Source organism: Dermacentor andersoni, chromosome 8 (assembly GCF_023375885.2).
Source record: "Dermacentor andersoni chromosome 8, qqDerAnde1_hic_scaffold, whole genome shotgun sequence".
Classification (NCBI taxonomy): domain Eukaryota; kingdom Metazoa; phylum Arthropoda; class Arachnida; order Ixodida; family Ixodidae; genus Dermacentor; species Dermacentor andersoni.
In genome coordinates this window covers 130,400,369-130,418,250 of record NC_092821.1, presented here as the reverse complement: position 1 = coordinate 130,418,250, position 17,882 = coordinate 130,400,369, and the positions used below count along the sequence as shown (strand labels likewise).

The 17,882-nt window shown below is 46.1% G+C and overlaps 1 protein-coding gene across 1 annotated transcript in view; it reads right to left on the bottom strand.

The window, feature by feature from the left end:
* Nucleotides 1-1,655: 1,655 nt before the first annotated feature.
* The window catches only part of LOC126526017 (uncharacterized), a 28,898-nt gene continuing 12,671 nt past the window's right edge, over nt 1,656-17,882 (bottom strand). The window contains exons 3-5 of the mRNA XM_055067782.2: nt 8,359-8,561; nt 5,982-6,268; nt 1,656-3,528 (exon numbers count right to left, since the gene is read on the bottom strand). Of these exons, the coding sequence (XP_054923757.1) occupies nt 3,327-3,528; nt 5,982-6,268; nt 8,359-8,561 (692 nt within the window). The 3' untranslated portion in view covers nt 1,656-3,326. The remainder of the gene's footprint in view (nt 3,529-5,981; nt 6,269-8,358; nt 8,562-17,882) is intronic.

Here is a 17,882-nt window from a genome sequence, read left to right as displayed (position 1 = left end):
TGGAGTGGTTTCATTCAGCACGGAAGAAAGAGAGTAATCATTTCAGAAGTTCCTTCGTGTCATTTATAGATTCGTGATCATTTACGCAAAGCTATTCCATTGTGCTTTTTTTTCAATCTCCTCACTTCAAATTTGCGTAAATACCGACACAAGCATCAGGCGGTGACCCGCACCGTTATTTGGACAGCCCAATCAAACGCGCTCCTCGTTTATGGGGGGTCACTTTCGTTTGCTTTCAGAGCGAATAGCATTGCCTGCCATGAGTGCATTTCTTATCTAATCGGCTGACAAAGAGGAGCAGGCAGAAGTGGAGAGGGATTCGTGGGGCCGCGTTTGTGTAGTGATAGAGAGAAACGGAGGAGGACATTGGTGCCGGTGTCTGCGATCGGCTCGCTTCCCCTTGCTTACCTTGCGAAGGCTGGTCGAAAATCACGGCGGCATACAACGAGAGGCTTTAAAATTGCACTAAAACAGATCGCCAGCGAATATGAGTTGGAAGAGCTATGCCGTACCTGTGGCCAGAAGGGCTCAACAATGTTATACTGCTACGCAAAATTTTTATAAAACGCAAATAAGTCATTCTCCTCGGCACCTCCGAGTAGCCAGTGCCAAAGCGATCGACGGCCAGTCATCATCTATTCGTTTAGGAATGGTGCAGTCTCCGCCTATTCCAAAAAGAAGTTTTGTTTGAAGTAATAGAGCATCTCTAATGCATAGACGTTACTTTGACGTGCGAGTTTTCGAGAGTTGTGACGTCGCGTGGCAGATAGGCGAAGTAGGCGCAGCCCGAAAAAAAAATTAACCAACAGCGGCGGGCTCATGGCGAAAAAGGCGTAGAATCGGAAATAATTTTTTGTTTGTTCTGTCTAATTATGCATAATCAGTGCGAACACGTCATATCAGATGGGCAGTTATTGCGGTTATCGTGATGTCGCGTAACAGACAGGCAAAGTGGGTGTGACCCGAAAAATGTTTGACCAAGCGTGGAGGGCTGACTGCAGAAATGGAATAGAAAAAGTTTGGAGTAGCTTTGCATTATAGGACCTAATGAGTTGGATGAGTCATTACGTCATGATATACTGGTTCGTTCCGTTCCTGAGATCACTGTGGTCGACATACGGCGAACGCAATCCGAAGAAACCTCCGAAGCGCTCCTTGATCGTCACAAGAAACTTATACCTACACGACGTCTGCGAATTTCGCTGTGTCACAATGTCGCGGCAATGTCCGATTGCGTATCTAAGTAAAATGTCTGATTTCTCAGTGTCGCCATTTTACGTGCCAGAAATGTGCGGTACAGTTCTGGAAAATTCGAAAATATACACCTGGACACCCTCTTGACCAGGAAAAATAAAGGGGTTCCTTTTTGTATTAACTTTAACACACCACATGTAACGGAACTTGAACAGGCTGGCCAGGATTCTTGGTGTTGAACGGGAGGCGTGCAAACACGGGCACAAGCAGAACGAAACGGACACAGGCATATTAGGTAACAACAGTGTTGCAGAAAATGCTATATATAACGCTAGCGGAGCGAACAAACAGAAAAAAGAAAGAGAAAGAAATTAGAATGACCACAAATCGAAATAAAGAATAAAACAAATCGCTCGTGGTCAATTTACATCCCGAAGAATGAGTAGCCAATGCCGACGTCATGGTAACAAACTGATAACTCATTCGTGTCCAAATTCAGTAACCTTAAGGTGGTAGGCCACCTATAAAAGTCAATTTTAAACACAAGATTGGGTTTTTTTTTTCTTCTTTCTGTATGCCTAACCATCCGCAACATGTTGCAAAGAGTTATCTCCTATACCCCCATTAGTTTGGAAGTTACAGTGAGTTTTCCAACCCATACGCTCGTATTGAGAATTAATTCAAAATACTTTTTTTTTTTTCATTTTAAGTTGTCGCCGAGAAGCAGCACTAACAAAAGCGGACTCTAGTGTGAGCTCCAGCTATGAAGCTGGTGCAATTTAGGACTCTGTGTAGTTTGGACACCTTTCACATTGTTTACGTTTTTCTCAAAACAATCTTTTTCTCCACCTCATGTTACGCAAACTTTGATAACTTTTTTTTAATGAATATTTTGAAATGAAATTTTGCACACTCATTCCTCACAGAGATGTGTACAACCAACTGGAACGAAAGAAATTGATTCCTAATTACTTCCTTAATATACATCACACTGCATTTATCCTAGTTCATTGCATATGTCCCCCACTTAGCTATGTAAATGTCAAAGTTTTACTCAATTCAGCAATTCATGGGTTACTCATCACTGCTGGAGAACTAGGACTTTTGCCACAGTTTGTGACAAAAGTTATCTGTTAAAAAATAAAGAAAATATTTTCTGCCCTTTAAATAGTCGAATAAATTAAATAAGACATGCTTATTCAGGATAAGAGAGTTATATAAATTCTGGCTTCCAATTTAATTTTTTTTGTGTGTGTGTGTGGCCTACCGCCTTACACGTGAACCCATTAGGGTACACACATTCACGCAACACACAAAAAAGGAGCGCTGCTCTGAGGAGCACACGCTTAAAAGCGACACGTGACCATTGCTAGAGCACAGCCTAAACACCGCACAGCACCTTTCCGTATCAGCCACGTCGGCTACATGTCAGCCATTGCTAGTTTCTCATAGCTTTTTAGATAATACTCTATTGCCATGCAACTAATCGAAGAGTCTTCATCCAAATTCATTTTCAGTTGTTAAATATGACATTGCTCGATGTTATTTATTTCAGCGTTTATAGTGCGTTTATTATATTCCAGCGATTATTACATGAACAGTCATCGAAAGAACCTAGTGATCATGTGCTTTGATGTATTGGATCGCTTTTATTTCTTCCATGAGCTGAACGATCCCTAGGGCTAAAAGTATCGCAGCGGCTTGACAAGTACCCAGGAGCCGCTTATCGCTTGAGACTGACACACTGATACAATTCATTTTAGCAGTTTCAAATTCACCCCTAACAAATAAACACTTCGCTTACAAGATCCGTCTTCTCGACAGATTAACATGGGCACCTCTAGATATAGAAAAAAATTGAACAGGACACGGGAATGTTATAAAAAGAAACCTACAGCACTGTATCGTATGATCGATAGAGAAAACAGGACGTATGTACAACCAAAGTATACTCCGACAACGTATGTACCCCTCTCCCCTCTGTAATGACTATGGCACTTTTGGGTAGCGCAAGAAAATCTCTCGAACACCACGTCTGCCGGGGTGGGTGATCGGCGGAGTCGAACTGTACAGGCCACCGCGCACAGAGAAAAACGAAAAGTATAATAATAATAATAAAAGAAAGAAAAACATTAGAGGCTCCAGAAAACGGAGGCTCCTCTAAACTGAGAAGGGCGGAGAAGTCTGAGCACATCCAGGGCATGAAGGGCCAGCGCCTGATAGCGGCCCAAGATGTCGGGGCACGCTACCCTCGGTGCCTCCAGGTCAACCGAGTACAACGCCAGGCACGTCGGCATCTCGGATTCGAGGTGCTCCGTCAGGACGTGTTGAGCCCTGCTCGGAACGGGGAAAGAAAAAAAGCAGTCGTTGGGAGGAGGCGTCGCCTATGGAGCTCCTATGGCTAAGCATAGGGCAGAAAACACGCGGGAGCAAATATTCTAAACATGATCAGGTATACGTCTACTGCAGAAACAAATGCGTAGACGACTCAGCCCACGGTACTGGAACGCCCTCAACAAGGCTCGGTACATTCACCCAGACAGGAATGTAGGAATTGTTCACCTTTCAGATGCGCACGATTTAAAGCTTATAGGAGCTGGTCAGCGGTCGAGATGAGCAAGACATGTTCGGAGTACTGGTGGAAAGAGCACAGAGCAGAGATTGAGTCGGGGTGGTTACAGGCACAGGCAACTTTACATTAGAGATAATGAGATTTTAACTAAGAGAGAGAAACACAAAGTAGAGACAGACAAAATGATGTACTTCAATAGATTAACTTCAACTTGATTGGCTCAAACGGGGTCGGTAACTATTTGTCGCTGCCCCGTTGAAAAGGGAATGAAATTTTTTTACAGAAAGACGATCATTCATCATCGACCAGTGGACTTGTTTTCGTTCTCGTCCCGGTGAAGAGGAGTCCCCCGTCGATTTCCGGAGCGAGCGCTGACGAGGCAGAGGAACTGGCGATAGCGTTATAGCCATCACGACGAGACTGCACTGGGAGTGCGGAGTGATGAGACTCTCAGACGGGATGCAGGAATTTTTCCAGGGCCAAAATTTCCCTGAAAGCACAGCGCGGGAAGGACGATCGACAAGTTCAAGACAGGACAAGCGTTAGGACAAGACAAGACAGGACCAGTCTTTGTCGATCGTCCTTCCCGCGCTATGCTTCCAGCGTAACTATGCCTTACCAACCAGCCCAATGCTATACTCTTCTGAAGACCCAAATTTCCCAAGGCGCACATCACATTCTGGGTGGACCACGCCAGCTCTCACCATGTACATACAAATCGTGTGGACTCCGGGACGCGAGTCCTTGCGCCACAATCATCAGACACAAGCCTGTGCGCCTGAGCGCATATGCACACCGCGGGACCCGCGAGAGGGTCAACGCCGAGCAGCTCCACCCCGAGCTCGTACCATTAACCTGTACACGCACATCCTACAACACTGTCGCCTTTCTAGACGAACACGGCAACAACCTCACAGTGCTCTCATGCGAGAGGAAGCAGTAGTATGACGGAAACTCCAAACAAAGGCGTATCCACGCAGGAGTCTTTACCCCGCCATACACCTCGCGCTGTGCTCTTACATATGCCCACACCTCGATCGATCCGCAACGCTTTATCACATGGTATGGGCTTGCACAAGCACACCACACCTCGCACAAGCACACCACACCTTTTTCTTCCTTCCCATAGGAAGGAAGAAAAAAAATGTTTCTCCTAGTGTGGGTATCAAACCCAACCGGCGATCGAACTGCACCTAGCCGCCTGGTCAGATCACATGGCCGAACGACTGCTCCGGAAAGGCGTTAGTCTTGGGGTCGAACCCGCGACCAACGAATTTCAGGAACCACCCGACCTGAACACCTGACTTCATTATACTATAACCTAGGCTTATCGCCTCTTTTCTGGGCATGTTGAAATGCATTTTATTTGCTTGTTTTATACACTTTGCCTTTTTATTTCTTCAAGATTTCTCTTATTTGCGTTTTCGTTCGATCTGTCCGTGTGTTTCTTTCTTTTTGGGCTTCCGTCCATTGTGAGCCCTGAATTCAACATGAAAATGAATCAAAATTATTTGAAGGGTTTTCTTCAGCACCCCTTTATAAAGTGGCAGTGGCTTAGCTCGGCTATGCCAGGATATACGTAGCGAAAGCTAAGGCATGGCATGGTTAGCCTTGGTTAATCTTAATTGCAAGTCCAGGTTAGTCTGGTTGTCTAGCTATGTTGCGGCGTTTGGCCAGTCGTTCGGCGCGCTGTTCGTCGGTTTCCTGGGCGATTCGTTTCCTCTTCATATCGTTCCGATGTCGTTGCCAGGCCTCCTCCTGCGTATCAGAATTGTCCCCGTCCATACTGCCGCCTCAACTGTGGTTGCGGCGCACGCGAGCTCTCCTTTTCAATCCTCCGACATGTTATCAGGCATGCGACGCAGCTGGCGAAGCGAGCGGAGGCGAGCGCAAAGACGAGGAACACGGTGTGAAGTCATACCAAACGATGGCGGCAGAAAGGCGCGGCGCTGTGCAGCGGCGGGACACCTGTGGCTCGGTGCTACTAGTGGCACACGCGCCGTAGTGACTAGGGAGCGAGAGAGAGAGAAATATCCGCGGCGAGGCGCGCGTTGTGACGTCATGTGCCTCCTCGGAGCACTGCCACGGCGAAATTGCAAGTTCGCGGCCAGTAAAGCTTTCGCTTTAAAAGCGCACCCATTGCAAGAAGGAAGCGGCAATCACGTGCGCATGTAGAGGACCCAGAGCCTTGCGTTCCGCAGCTGTGAACGCTTACTTGCGAACGAAGGTCTCCTGCGTGTCGAAGGCGAAGAAGCTGCTTTCCGAGCTGGCGTACCAGGCGGGCGCGTCGGCAATGTGTGCCACGTGGCTCTGAAGGCAGGCGAACTGCGCCGGGACCACGGACCACGAGTAGCACGGCTCGCCCGGCACGTGCACGTGACGAGGCCAAGAGGAGCGCCCAGGCTTGGTCGGCGCGACGGTACTCGAGGCGTTGCCGACATAGCGTGCGTCGGCAACCAGACGGAACCGCACGGCTCCGGCCAGAAGCGACACGCAACGTACCTGTGCGAGACGTCACCTCTCCCCCCTGAGAATCCACCTTATCGGAGGACAGAGGCGTACTTGCACTGTTGGCACCGTCGCCATCGTGATGTCACGGCGTCGACGCGCATGCAAGGTCGGCGCATGGAGGTTTACGTCTCCCGCATAGCGTTTCTGAAGAAATATGCATACACTCTGCAGCACAGAGTTCCTCGCTATATTAACTAGAGGGAAATCCGGCTCTGCTGCGCTGTGGTATGCATGGGAATGCCGGTATATTGTGACTTCGGATTGGCATCGTTCTCGGAAGGCCAGGCAAGCACTGTTCCATCTGACACAATGATTCATTTTCTACTAAAACAGCACGCAAAAAGCTGTTTTAGGCTTATTATTACACAAGAACATGTTTTGTTTAACTGTGAGAACTTGTTATTGCATGTACAATTCTATGATACGTCGGAAGTATCGGCGGCCCGCTAAAGTTGGAGGACAGACGACAAGATTCGCGCTCGCTTTGAAACAGGTTTTCGTCTGTTCTTGCTTTTCTTCGCTTGGTCATGCATTGTAGGTGAGTAAAGATGTGATAAGCGTGAATGGAAACATTTTAGGAAGATTTTACTTTAAGAATGCGTTATTTGTGTAGCCACGTTTTAGACGAAACCTCTTACAACACAAGCTTCGCAGACACGTATACCGTCATTCCCATGACGGCACGGCGCCCCTTAAGAAACTCCCATAGACGGTGGCGCCAGATTTCCCTCTAGGTGTTAGTGAGAAACTCTATGGTCTTCAGTGACGCGACAGACCCCCAGTGCGTTTGGCTGCGAAAACGACGAGGCCAAGTGGGGTGCATCATAGAGTAATATAGCCAAGTAGGTGCATCATAGAGTAATATAGCCAAGTGGGTGCATCATAGAGTAATATAGCCAAGTGGGTCCATCATAGAGTAATATAGCCAAGTAGTTGCATCATAGAGTAATATAGCCAGTGGTAGGAGAGGTCACTCCGTGGGCCCCTGCGGCCGACTTTCGCTCTCAGTGCACCTAGCAGACTCTGTGAAATACACCCGCCTCCAAAATGGCTGCCACGACCCTGCAATGTCTAGGAGGCCATGACTTCCTTTTGGCTTTTTTTTTTGTGACCACTGACGTTGCATGCGTCGTCGAGTGATCTTATGCAGGCCCTTGCACCGCTGTTTAACGTTGCGACGACAAACGCACGAAGCTGTTGTTTCACTTTATGATAGTTTTATTTAAATTCATATTTGTTGCATTTCAAAGAGTACTTAGTGCAATATTCATGCAAGCTGTTAATGAAGTAGAGTTTTATACTCAGTGAAGTCATATTTTCATAATTCACATGAAAAGGAGTATCGTAAATAAATATTGCAAAACGTTCCTTCTTAGCAATGAATTTGCAGGGCAACCAAGGACACGAAAACGGCAGATTAAGGATTTATTGCAGCAAAATTGTGAGAAAAATGGCAGACACATGAAAGAAACTGCGAAATGCGACTAATGAAGGATGCCGGGAAATTAATGGCCTGGTGCAATAAATATTTATGCATGCATAACAACGCACGAAAAACGTGCTAGAAATATCCAGATTACAAGAACTACACAAACAAGCCAGCAATTAATTTGCTCAGAATGTTTCTTTTTTTCGAAGGAATAAATATGACGCTGTTCTTTGCACTTATTTCTACCGCTACTTTCTAGAGAATCTTTTCCAGGGTTGGCGCATTTGGCTCGATCTGCCTCTTGCCAAGTGAGGAGTGCGTGCGCTGGAGATAGCGCTAAAGCAAACTAGGCTGATCCTGAAACTCGCGTGATGAGAAGTGGACCGAAACCGGAGACAGCGCAATCCGCGGTCACGTGGTGGGGTTCCTCCGCGCCTTGGCGGCGGGCACACAATCACTACCCCGCAAAATGTGTTGCAGACGAAGGAACAAAAATTTTTTTTTTCACAGCATTTATTTACCCGCTTCCCAAATGTCCCGGTTCCCATATTCCTTCAAACATTTGCGTTGAATGTGCACAATTCTTTTTTACGCTCTGTCAAATCTAATTGCAGCTGGACCTTAGGGACACGCACAAAGTGTCTCCCCTCACCGTGGCATTGGGATGGATGAGCCTGATGACCGGCTGGGAGAAGAACGCTTTTACGCCGCGGAACGTGAGCGTGTGGCGCTTCTGGCTGGCGTAGGGAAACAGGGGCATCAGAGGCGCGGTTACGCACTTCCTTTCCGGTACAGGCAGGTGGGTCTCAAGCACAAACAGGCTCAGGGGTGTCAACAGGGCGTCCAGGAGTTCAGCTGCGCAAAAGTATGGAACTATTTACCCCGCTATAGGACTAAAAGAAGCACATATAATTTCTATACACTAGCGAAAGGCTATTTCTTTATTTTTTTCAAGAGCCCTGAAGCTTTAGCTTGGGGCCTACACCGACTTCCATATTCAAATACATGTAAAATGCGGGAAGGCTTTCATGAAACAACCGCCGGAACAATTTGAATAATATATGTCACATTTGAGAGACAAAGGTGAATTGTAGCAACCCCAGCAAACAGAATATATATTAAGGCTTCCATTCTTTTTACGAGAACTGGCGAATATTGGCAAACTAAAAAAAAAAGAGGCAAGGAAGCGCAAAAATTCGTAATTCCCCGAAAACAGACATCGACCCTCTGCTACTTGCATATGTTAGACAATGCCAAATGTTAGACTATGCCAAGCGGATAAAAGCGATACCAGAGATACCCGTGTAAGGGCTGCACTTCTAGGATAATTGTTATCTTGTTTTTTTGCGATTTGGAAATTGGCAATTGAGGTTTGCCTAACACATGCTTGACCATTGATAGCCATAGAGTTAGTATACGAACTATAGAGGAAATGGCGAAAAACGTAGCGACCGCAAGGGACCCGCCATGTTGACCCAAATTATTTTCGCAACGCTAAAAATATTCCAAATGTGTTGCAAATACGAGCATTTGACTTGGAGAGTGTGTGAAGCTCCTTCCGTAGGATGCGCTTTGCGGCGTCTGAACTAGATGGCGCCACCGCACCGAAGGGGTGACTCAAGATCGCGCTAGTTGCTCGTTTCCGCGCTCGTTTCGCTTGAATCGCATCTCGTCGTCTGCGCCTGCGCCTGCGCGCCTTCACAGACACGCGTGCGTCTATTTGTCGTACAAAAATCCCTCACGTGACCTGATCCTAGGTGCCTAGGGACAGCATCGTTTAGGGATTTTTCAGAAGGCGCGATGCTGGCGCCGAGCGACGCCGTGGCGTTTTCGTCCTCGGCGTGATGGTTCTCTGGACCGCGCGTTATTCAACATTGCTCATGTAATCGTGCGTGCGTTGCTTGTGTGTTAGTTGTAGGTTCTGTGTTACTTGGTGGAAAGCCGTAAGTAGTGGCGGTGCGGCAATGCGGCTTTGGCCTCGATGAGCTGTGGCACTACAGAATCTGCGTTGTGTGACCCGTGCTTTCTTGAGAACCCGGCGGTGGTGACGATTGAAATATCGAAGTGGCCTAGCGCCTCGGCGGCGAAGTTCTGCGAACCGCGATGTGGCGTCGCCGTGTCCGACTTTGCTTAACGGACATCGAGGGATGTGCTGCTCGCTGCAAGTCATGTAAATGCAACTGCGTCGACCGCCCACTGTTCAGCGCTGAATGTGTGTTTGGTGTGCTGTGCTTGAAACGAGTGGTGCAGCCGTGAAGCGGGGGTGGCGGAGGAGCAGAGTGGCTCCGTTTGCGCGTTCACAAACAGTGTGCTCCCGTCTTGGTCTCATTAGTGGCTGTCGCGGGATTGTGGTGTGCTAGCTCCTTGCCTAGTATGAAGTTTACGACACTAACACACAGCATGTTCACGCTTTTCCGCGCTATATGTCATTTGCATGACGACCGAGTTGAAAACGAGACATATAATGTTCTTTGCGTTTGTGTGTTGTAAATTACTTTCTATTGTGGAGGTTCTGGGAGTCTTATTACGCAAGGAGTGCGAACGTAAACATAAACACATATGTATGTAAAATTTTGAATTACCCATAATACCCTTTACGACTGATAAGTGGGCTACACGGCCTGTGTGAATCAGCTACCGTATGTTGCGACGCTCTTTCGTGTGGTAGAATAATGCATGGTGCGCGTTTATTTCTGTACTGTTGTAAACACCATTTGTTTATTCACTCGATACAAATGTACGGCTTCTTCGCCGCAGTACAGCTTAGTTACGCGGTGAAGCATACTAGAAGTAGGAGGGGGCCGCTATCAGCCAGCATAGTATGTCCACTTAGGTGACCCGAGAGGCGGCGGGTGCGCGAGTGTATAATTTAAGAACTCTTATTATGTCCAGTGACAGTGGAGATCATTAACTGTAGCACCAAAGTAGTGCACCACTACCAGAACAAAGGCATGTAGTATGCCCATCTCAATTCTTGTGCTTATGCCAGTCTTATTTTTTACAGCAATAGCTGCTATGGGCTAACTCCCCTGGTTGTTCTGATGTCTACAGGTGTTGTCGCTGGAATTCCCGAATTTCTTGCTAGAATATTTCAAATAAAGTTCTCATTGTGCTGCGAGGATTCAAACATACGATCAAAAGAGTGGCAGCCCACAATTCTACATTTCAGCCACTCTGCTGAAGGTACAGTCGTGGTGAATACTGATCCCGGAGAGCGTGATCTAGCCAACAGGTGCCTAGATTGGCTAACACCTGCTCAATGTCTGCATACTGTATATAGCGCTGGCATCCACACCTTCAAGTTCTTACACATCACCTTCCCACTTGTGAAGGTAGTCCTATGTTAAGTTTTCTTCTTGCATGTGATGACAATGATTGGGTGCATCTGCTTCATTAATCTTCTTCTAGTGCTTGGCTTCTCAGATTTACTGGATGGAGCTGTTGATGTCTTGTTTTCCTCAAGCAAAGCGCGAGACATAGCAATGCGTAGCCCAAATATAGATTTGAGAAAACCAAAACGAATTCAGCAGTAAGAAGCTAAAGGGTTGTTTTGGTGTAGATCTGTGGCTAAGTCCAGATATGAAAGAGGAGGAAGAAAAGCCGAGTCTTTCCACTTCAACACTGAGGCACAACTCCCACAAATAAATAGGACTCTTACTTATTTTACTTTTTTAAGGAGATTACCGACTTGCATTGGCAAGTGTTCACTTCAACAAACACTGCATGAAGTAAGCTTCCTGTGCATATTTCACCAGCTACTGCATCATTGTTTCACATTATGAGTGAAACTGCAATTTTTTGTATGCCACAACTTGCCCAATTTTGTGTTTTGCAGTGGGATGTTAGCAGTGCTAATAAGGCACCTCAATACTCCATGAATAGTAATACAGAGAAAAAAAAAAGTAACAAAGCAGTGGCTTTTTGTGCGTAGACTATGCATACACCTGGTGCTCTTATGGTCATTTTTTCCCTATCCGCTCAGCCATTCTAAACAAGAAAAGTTTATACACAGACCACAACTAAACCACAGGTATCGTTGGTAAGCAAAGTATATTTATTCGGTGACATTTTCTGCAGCCCCGCTATTGAGCTTTCCTTCCTTCCTTTTCAGCTGTGCAGGTTCATTAAGTGATGATACAGTTTGACAATTTTAATCATTGAAAGACTTAGCGAAACCTTTTTCAGGTTGTTTTTTTTTTTTGTTTTCAGACTGCACATTGCATTTTAAGGCGTGTTTTCTGTGTTTGTTACTTTTTCTTTGTGGGTAGGGCAAGTCAACATTTTTTACACCATTTCAAGTATGTGATGCCATAGACTGTTCTTGGATGAAGTCTTGCCCTTTCATTCTGTACAATATGATGTCGGTTTTTTTGTGTGTCCAAGGCCGTTTTACAGCGTGATTGTAGCATTCTGCTAAGTTTTGCCCCTGTCACCCAAGCTTGAAAGATTGCTACCCACTGGTGGTGGCATGACACATGTCATGTTTCTTTTTCAATAAAAGGAAGTCTGTCACTTATCCTGTGCACTGGTTGCCTTTTGTCTCTTTGAATTGCAATTTGTTGCCTATATTTGCTCTTTTGTTGCATTTCAGATTAGGAATGGCCATCATAATTGACATTTAATATATTGATATTTTTTTATATATTGACTGATTGATATATTGATTTAATATTTGATATTGCACACAATGTGGATGATATGTAATTGCAATATATGGCCGCCATAAATATAATAGAAGTTAATATTTCAAGAATAGTGCCTTTGCATGGTGGTGCAGCCATGAATTGTGGCTATAAGGTACCAGCGCTGCAGATAGCACTGCTTGTGCAGAATATAGTGCAGCTCTACTACTTTCAAACAGCTCCAGTTTCTGTGAACAACACACATCTGGTGGAAGGGTGGCTTGCACCTGCAGTTGGGTCCAATGAATAGCCAAATTTCTGCCCGTTTTCATGTTATTAGCATATTAGTAAAGACAGTCGTTTTTATAGTAGCCTGTTTGCCCAGTGTAGAAGCCGCTGCAGGGTGTCAGGATCTCGTACACATCTTCAGCTTTGCAGGGGACACAGCATTTGGCACATAGTTTGTCACAGGCCATGTATTCGGGGCAAGTTGAGTTCACTCACTAGCAAAGGGAGAACCAAGCTTGTCGGATATGAAGTAAACCGCCTGTATACTCAGTGGCCTTCATTTCGTGTGACATATGTGGTTATAGCGAACCTTGTTTTAAGCACTTCTTGTCCAGCAGCGGTCGTTTGCTTTTGAAACACTCAGGATAGCTTTCAGCAAGCTGGACAGGAATAACACTGAAAAACCAGCAGATGTTAATTGTCGCACTTATCATGCGAAGCTTCATGCAGTATGATGAGGGCATAAATAAATGAGGGTGTTCCTCAAGGCCTTGTAGCACATGTTACGAGTTTGGAGCAACATGATGTATAGCACTTTTTTGATCGCATGCTATGGGTTTAACAGGTGTGGCCATGGTTGAAGTGCAGTGCAAGGTCAAGAAAACAGATATCTATGAGCAGCACCCTGGTAAGGAGACTCTGGGAAAACTAGTGGGAAGCCTGTTGAACACCTGGTTGACCCACTTGCTGGCTCCACCAGGCAAAGTATGATAAAGAGAAGGAAGTCATCAACACATCAGAAGGTTTTTAAATATAAACACTGTGCTAAGGTCATAATATGCCAACAAGTCTTAGTGCGCAGGCTATGCACGACCAACTACATATGCCTTCTGTTCGGACATTGCTCATTGTAACTAACAAGGATGGAGTGGACAAAAAAAAACAGCAGCTCCATTAATTTAGTTTCACTGGTATCGACAGTGTTTTGTAAGCGTACATTGCCATACTCCCCAATGCCTTCTTGGGTGACATCAGCAAAGACCAGCTTGAGGCAAGGGGTAATAGACGTTTTTACAAGCTAAAAATGCATGAATGCATGGAGAGCACATTGTGTCCAAAAAGTAGGCACTTCACAGGGGCACTGGAGATGGAACAGGTTATTAACAGTGGGCAAAGACAAGCTACTAAACACCCAACACTGTTGCCATGTAACGACCTCTGAAACAATCCCTCTTAAAGAGGAAATAATCCTTGTGTATCCATAAAGAGGGCAGATGGGCAAAGCCCCTTCAGTAGTGCTGCCAGCATCAAAAGCCTATTTTGCACATCCTGAATGCTTCCTTCTTAAGACTTTGCTGGGTGCAAGCATTCTACTGTCCAAAAGCTGTCATTGAGAGCAGTGTTGGTTTGGTGGCAATAAAGTTCAGAAGCAATTGCAACAAACCTCCCTTCCTAGTTGGCCTGGATGCTCACGGTGCTTATGAAGCAGCACCATGAGGCAAGCAAGGTGAATGGATGCCTCCAAGCCCTTGTTCGTTTATCACACTGTCCTGTTGGTAACAACCATGAGACTTGAAACCAACAAGCTCAAGCTCAGCACTTGCATGGTTACTGCGGAGGATTCATAAAAAGCACAAAAACAGAAAACTCAAGGGAAAGGATAAAGCACCATTTAACACTTAGTATTGCTACAGCCCACCCCCTTCTTTTATTTTTTCTGGTCGTGCTACATCCTTTTACTATATATAGGCATGAACTTAGGTGATGTTCCCAATCAGTGTCCAATATTTATATACACTATGTGCTGGTTCAATGATGTTCGAAACACTGCAATGGAAGCTTTAAGTAGAAAAGGTGCATGGAAGAAAAAAAAAGCTATGCTGCAACCATCTTGGCAACATCTTGTCCCCTTAATAAAAATTGTGCTTTCATATCAACTTGAGCCCTCCAGTTTAGAGTAAAGAGCCAGTGCACTTATGAACAATGAATCAATTCTCAAAAGCAGGGGCAAGAATCCGCATTGTGCTCCTGCATTGAAGGTGAATAACACGTACCATAATGGTGAATGTGCTTTAGTAAGCTTCATTGCAATATTAATTTGTAATGTACAAAGAATTGTCAATGAAGCTTACCACGAGCACAGATGCACTTGCAAATTATGTCACAATCGAAAGTAATGAGCACAGTGTAAACCTATGTGCCCTTTCCACTCTTAGTATGCTTTACTGCACGATGCTTATTTACACCCCTGTATTGCGGTGTAGCAAGCTACAAAAGAAACTTTGCATAATTAGGCTTTTTACGATTATCTTTCTCGCAATACACTATTATTTCGCGGTGAAGCCTAAGCAATGTACTGCGGTGAAGCATACTAAAAGTGAAAAGGGGCCACTGTAACTGGACATAATAAGAGTTCTTTAATCATACACTCGCGAACCCGCCGCCTCTCAGGTCGCCTAAGTGGACATACTATGCTGGCTGATAGTGGCCCCCTCCCACTTTTAGTATGCTTCACCGCGTAACTAAAACGTACTGCGGCGAAGAAGCCGTACATTTGTATTGAGTGAATAAACAAATGGTTTTTACAACAGCACAGAAATAAACGCGCACCATGCATCAGTCTACCACACGGAAGAGCGTCGCAACATACGGTAGCTGATTCACACAGGCCGTGTAGCCCACTATCAGTCGTAAAGGGTATTATGGGTAATATAAAATTTTACGCACGTATGTGTTTATGTTTACGTTCGTACTCCTTGCGTAATACGACTCCCAGAACTTCCACAATAGAAAGTAATTTACAACACACAAACGCAAAGAACACTATATGTCTCGTTTTCAACTCGGTCATCATGCAAATGACATATAGCGCGGAAAAATGTGAACGTGCTGTGTGTTAGCGTCGTAAACTTCATACTAGGCAAGGAGCTAGCACACCACAATCCCGCGACAGCCGCTAATGAGACCAAGACGGGAGCACATGTCTGTGAACGCGCAAACCCTAAGCCACACACATCGCAAACCCAAATACACATTCAGCGCTGAACAGTGGGCGGTCGACGCAGTTGCATTTACATGACTTGCAGCGAGCAGCACATGCCTCGATGTCCGTTAAGCAAAGTCGGACACGGCGACGCCACTTCGCGGTTCGCAGAACTTCGCTGCCGAGGCGCTAGGCCACTTCGATATTTCAATTGTCACCACCGCCGGGTTCTCAAGAAAGCACGGGTCACACAACGCAGATTCTGTAGTGCCAGAGCTCATCGAGGCCAAAGCCGCATTGCCGCACCGCCACTACTCACGGCTTTCCGCCAAGTAACACAGAACCTACAACCAACACACAAGCAACGCACGCACGATTACATGAGCAATGTTGAACAACGCGCGGTCCAGAGAACCATCACGCCGAGGACGAAAACGCCACGGCGTCGCTCGGCGCCAGCATCGCGCCTTCTCAAAAATCCCTAAACGATGCTGTCCCTAGGCACCTAGGATCAGGTCACGTGAGGGATTTTTGTACGACAAATAGACGCACGCGTCATGCGCCACAGACACAGGGCTGCAACATGGCCGCGACATTGCGGTTACCGATTTCAATGCATGGACACTATGGGGATCAAGTGCTCAGATTAACTCTGCGCTAATAGCCAGACATCAGTGGCCTTATACACTGCCTGAAGTTCCTCAAGTTCTTGCCGTCGATAACTTTTTTTCTCCTGCTCTTTGTTGCCCCTTCTTACTGCACGTTTTATTATATGTAGAAAGCATGCGCTTCTGATTACGCTGTTGTAACTGTACAGCCTGCCTAACATTCTGCTCATTCAATCCGCTGGCTTCTTTTTTTTTTTCATAGTCTGTTCCCGATTTTCTTCCGTTACGAAAACTGTGTTGAACAATCAACGCCGACTAGCCCAAGAAGTCGTTCTCTATATAACCACATATTGGGCGCGTAGGTTATGTTTTTTTTTTCTTATGGGGTGTCCCATAGGACATAACATACATGTTTTATATACGATTCCTATGGTGTTCATATGGGATTATTGTATGTGGGCGTTCTTTTTTTTTTTTTTTTTCGATAGGGCAGCATTGCGCAGGCTGTCGAGAAGAGCCGTCCTCTATAGACACGGAGGAAGGAAACTAAGGAGAGGCCCTACCCCCTCCGCGCGCTAGGAGAAAAGTGTGGCGGAAATGACGTAGTAGGTTCTCATTTTTTTTGCTGCTTTTTTTATTTTTTATTTTGTATGGCCACGCCTTTTGGGCCACAATGGCGGCGTTGTTATGGTTTTGAGCGCTCACACGTGTTGCTCTGGTAGGTTTCGGGCCGTGGCAAAGGCGCTGAGTGGGCGGGTTTGCGTTAGTCACCGTGTCTTGTTGCGCTGTGTTACCTGCACCGTGCTCTGCCAGATGTTGCGCGAGCGCGCGCGCTCCGCGCGCGACACCACGCGCAGCGCGGCGTGGTTTCGCGAAAGATGTAAACAAGCGAGGAGGGTGGCCCAAAAGGCGGAGCATCGCCATGAGCAACGCCAAATTCCGGCTTCACTTTTGCTTCACAAAGAGTGACGTCAGAGCCTCTCCTTAGTTTCCTTCCTCCGTGTCTATAACCTCAGACTCTGCCCAGGCGGCGCTGCGGAAAAACCCGTCACCAGCGCCCCCATCGCAGACTTGGCGCGAACTGAGTAGTTCAAAAAGAGCTGCCCACAAGCGAAGGTGCATAGGCCACAATGGACCCTCCGCTTTCAGTTGTGTTGAGGCACGGTTTCCTAAAAATCAAGGAGCTAGAAAGCTTCTTCAGCCCATCCACGCTTCGGAAAGGGAGGAAGCTCAGCAGGGCGAAGTACGTGTACAATATAAAAGAAGCCTCAGCTAGGTGTTATTTCGGCGTGTTGCAGCTCGCAAGTACAGAGAGCATCAGGTTTGTTTATAGGTATATCAGCATAAAAATCTAAGCATTTCAAATTGGTTCATATTAAAAATGTCCTGAACACAAGACTTAGGTATCTCCTATATTTTTATGCATGTTATTATCGTAATGTTTTTTCTCGCAATTATTTACACAGTAAATCCTTCCATAGCCTTTTTCAAGGCAGCAAACAGAAAACGTTTTCCAAGGCAGCAAACAGCGTGCGATTATAACGAAAGTAAGCTTCTTACACTGCCTACGCGCCGCATCTTTCTTTCTCGCAGGAGCTACAGCATCGCTCAGTACCTTTGAATTTTTCGCAGACGCTTCGAGCAACAAGCGCGCACAAATAAATGTAAATAAACGCCACATTTTCTTTTCTTTTTACACACGTGCGTTACTTCGCAATTGCTCATCCAGTGCTCC